This window comes from Mus caroli, chromosome 19 (genome assembly GCF_900094665.2).
Source record: "Mus caroli chromosome 19, CAROLI_EIJ_v1.1, whole genome shotgun sequence".
In the NCBI taxonomy this organism is placed as follows: Eukaryota; Metazoa; Chordata; class Mammalia; order Rodentia; family Muridae; genus Mus; species Mus caroli.
The window spans coordinates 35,405,796-35,407,909 of NC_034588.1; the positions used below are offsets into that span (position 1 = coordinate 35,405,796).

The 2,114-nt window shown below is 58.3% G+C and overlaps 1 protein-coding gene across 3 annotated transcripts in view; it reads left to right on the forward strand.

Annotated features, from left to right (window-relative positions):
* The first annotated feature begins 248 nt into the window (after positions 1–248).
* Positions 249–2,114, forward strand: part of Tbc1d12 (TBC1 domain family member 12) — a 74,320-nt gene continuing 72,454 nt past the window's right edge. For 2 of the 3 annotated variants that reach the window (XM_021151623.1, XM_021151624.2), the window contains exon 1: positions 249–1,101. In XM_021151623.1, the coding sequence (XP_021007282.1) occupies positions 371–1,101 (731 nt within the window). In that variant the 5' untranslated portion in view covers positions 249–370. The remainder of the gene's footprint in view (positions 1,102–2,114) is intronic. The other variant, XM_029472731.1, reaches the window with a different exon arrangement.

The window sequence follows — 2,114 nt, forward strand, 5'->3', positions numbered from 1 at the left end:
TAGAGAAGGTAAAAACTGTCAAGACAGGAGCACTTAAACTAACTTCCTTAGTTTCCTCTCACAAACAAATCGCCGTCAAATGATATGGTTTTCGCGAAGTGAGCCTTGCCCTCCCTTAGGCTAAGCACTGTCACCCGGGTGGAGGATCTCAGATTGTCCTCCCGGGTCGCTCTAGCTGTCGTCTCTATGGTTCGGGGACGCGCCGGGTCGCGGGCAGGCCCGGCCCCGCTGGTGCGCGTGCGCGATCCCAGCGCGTGCCCGGCCTCCGGCAACTGCTCCGGCCGCCGGGTGGGAGGGGTGGGTCCGGGGACGTCGCGGCGGCCGTGGCCGCGAACCCTGCACGCAGGGCAGTCCTCCTCCGCCGCCTCAGATGATGGGTCCCGAGGATGCCGGAGCCTGCTCGGGAAGGAACGCCGAGCTGCTCCCAGTCCCGGGGCCCATGGGTCAGGACGGGAAGACCGTCCCGGCCACCAGCGGCTTTAGCGGAGGCGCTGTCGCCGCGGAGCCGCCGGAGGAGGCTGGAGAGGAGGAGGCGCCGCCGCCGCGGCAGCTCCTGCAGCGGTACCTCGCGGCGGCCGCGGGCCCACTGAAGCCCGGGCTCGGCGGGGCGGAGGCGGAGGCGGCGGCGGCAGCAGTCCCCGCAGCGCGCGGCTCAGGCATGACCAACGGAGACTCGGGCTTTTTGCTGCGCCAGGACCGTCGCGGCCCAGAGGAGTCACGTCGCCGCCGAACCTGCGGCCGTCCCTGCCTGCTGGAGCCCGCGGACGAGGGCGTGGACGGTGCGGGTGGCCTGGACGACTGGGCCGCGCCGCTCGAGGACCCGCTGCGGAGCTGCTGCCTGGCGGCCGGGGACACGGACGACCCGGACCCCGCAGCCGCCACCCCTGCCGGGAGGGCCGTCGGGAGCGCGGAGCCCAGCCTCGGCCTCCCCGACGCCCGCTTCGGCTCTCGGAACACGTTCGAGGTGAGCCGCCGTCAGAGCGCCGGCGACCTCCTGCCCTCGGCGGGGACGTCCGCACCCTTGCCAGCGGCAGAGCAGGGTCCCGGGGGCACCACGGCTCGGGCTCGACGGAGCGGTGGCTTCGCGGATTTCTTCGCCAGGTACCGCACTGGCCGCGCGAGGGGCTTGGGCGGGGCCGGGAACGGGCTGCCTCCCAGCGTACGGAACGGGAACGTCGGGACTCAGCTTTGATCTGTCGCTAGGGTAGGGGGACCGGATGGCTTTGTGAGCTCCGGGCCTGGAGCCAGGATTGGTGTTACTCCGTCCCCAGGAAGCGTTGTGCTTCCAGGTCTGACCAGCCTCCCAATACTACACATTCAGTTTCTTCATCTGGAACATCAGATAACCACTGCCCTATTATTTTTTTGTAATTGTATTACTAGGATTTGGACTGGGTGTGTGGTGTAGAAGTCTGTGAAGTTTATTTGCTTGGAGTCTAAGCCCGTTCCATTAGTTTGGGGATTCGAGACTTTTTTTAAAAAATAATTTAACTCCACACTTATTTTGTGTTAATGTGTTGGCGCACATGTATCCTTGCGTGGAGATCAAACAATCTTTGGGCTCTTCCTCTCCCATTCTCTGGATAGGGGGGATTCAACTCAAGTCTAGGGGAAAATGTTTTTGCTATTTTGCGGGCTTAGTTTGGGGATTCTTAAATTCAGAAATGATTTTTTTTTCTTTTTTGATTTTTGTGGGCTGATCTCGAACTCACAGCCTTGTTTCTGTTTCCCAAGTGCTGACATTAAAGGCATATGCCGCCATGCTGGGCTCAGAAATGGTATTTTTTTCATAGTATTTGTTTCAGTTGCTTTTACTAAAGCTCATTCCTTGTCGGGAGTACACACTTTTAATGCCAGTACTCCTATAGAAGGATGAGGCAGGAAGATTGCCATGAGTTCAGGGGCAGCCTGGACTACATAGCTATTAGTAGATCTACTAGTAGATCAGCCAGGGTTACATAGCACAATCTTGTTTCTAAACAAAGCAAAAAAAAAAAAAAAAAAAAAAAAAAAAAAAAAAAAAAAACCAAAAAACCCCGAAACTGGCAGTTTAGTGCTTAGAATTAGATCCCAGCCTTTTAGCTCAGATTACTATAGCACTCTAGGAAATTAGG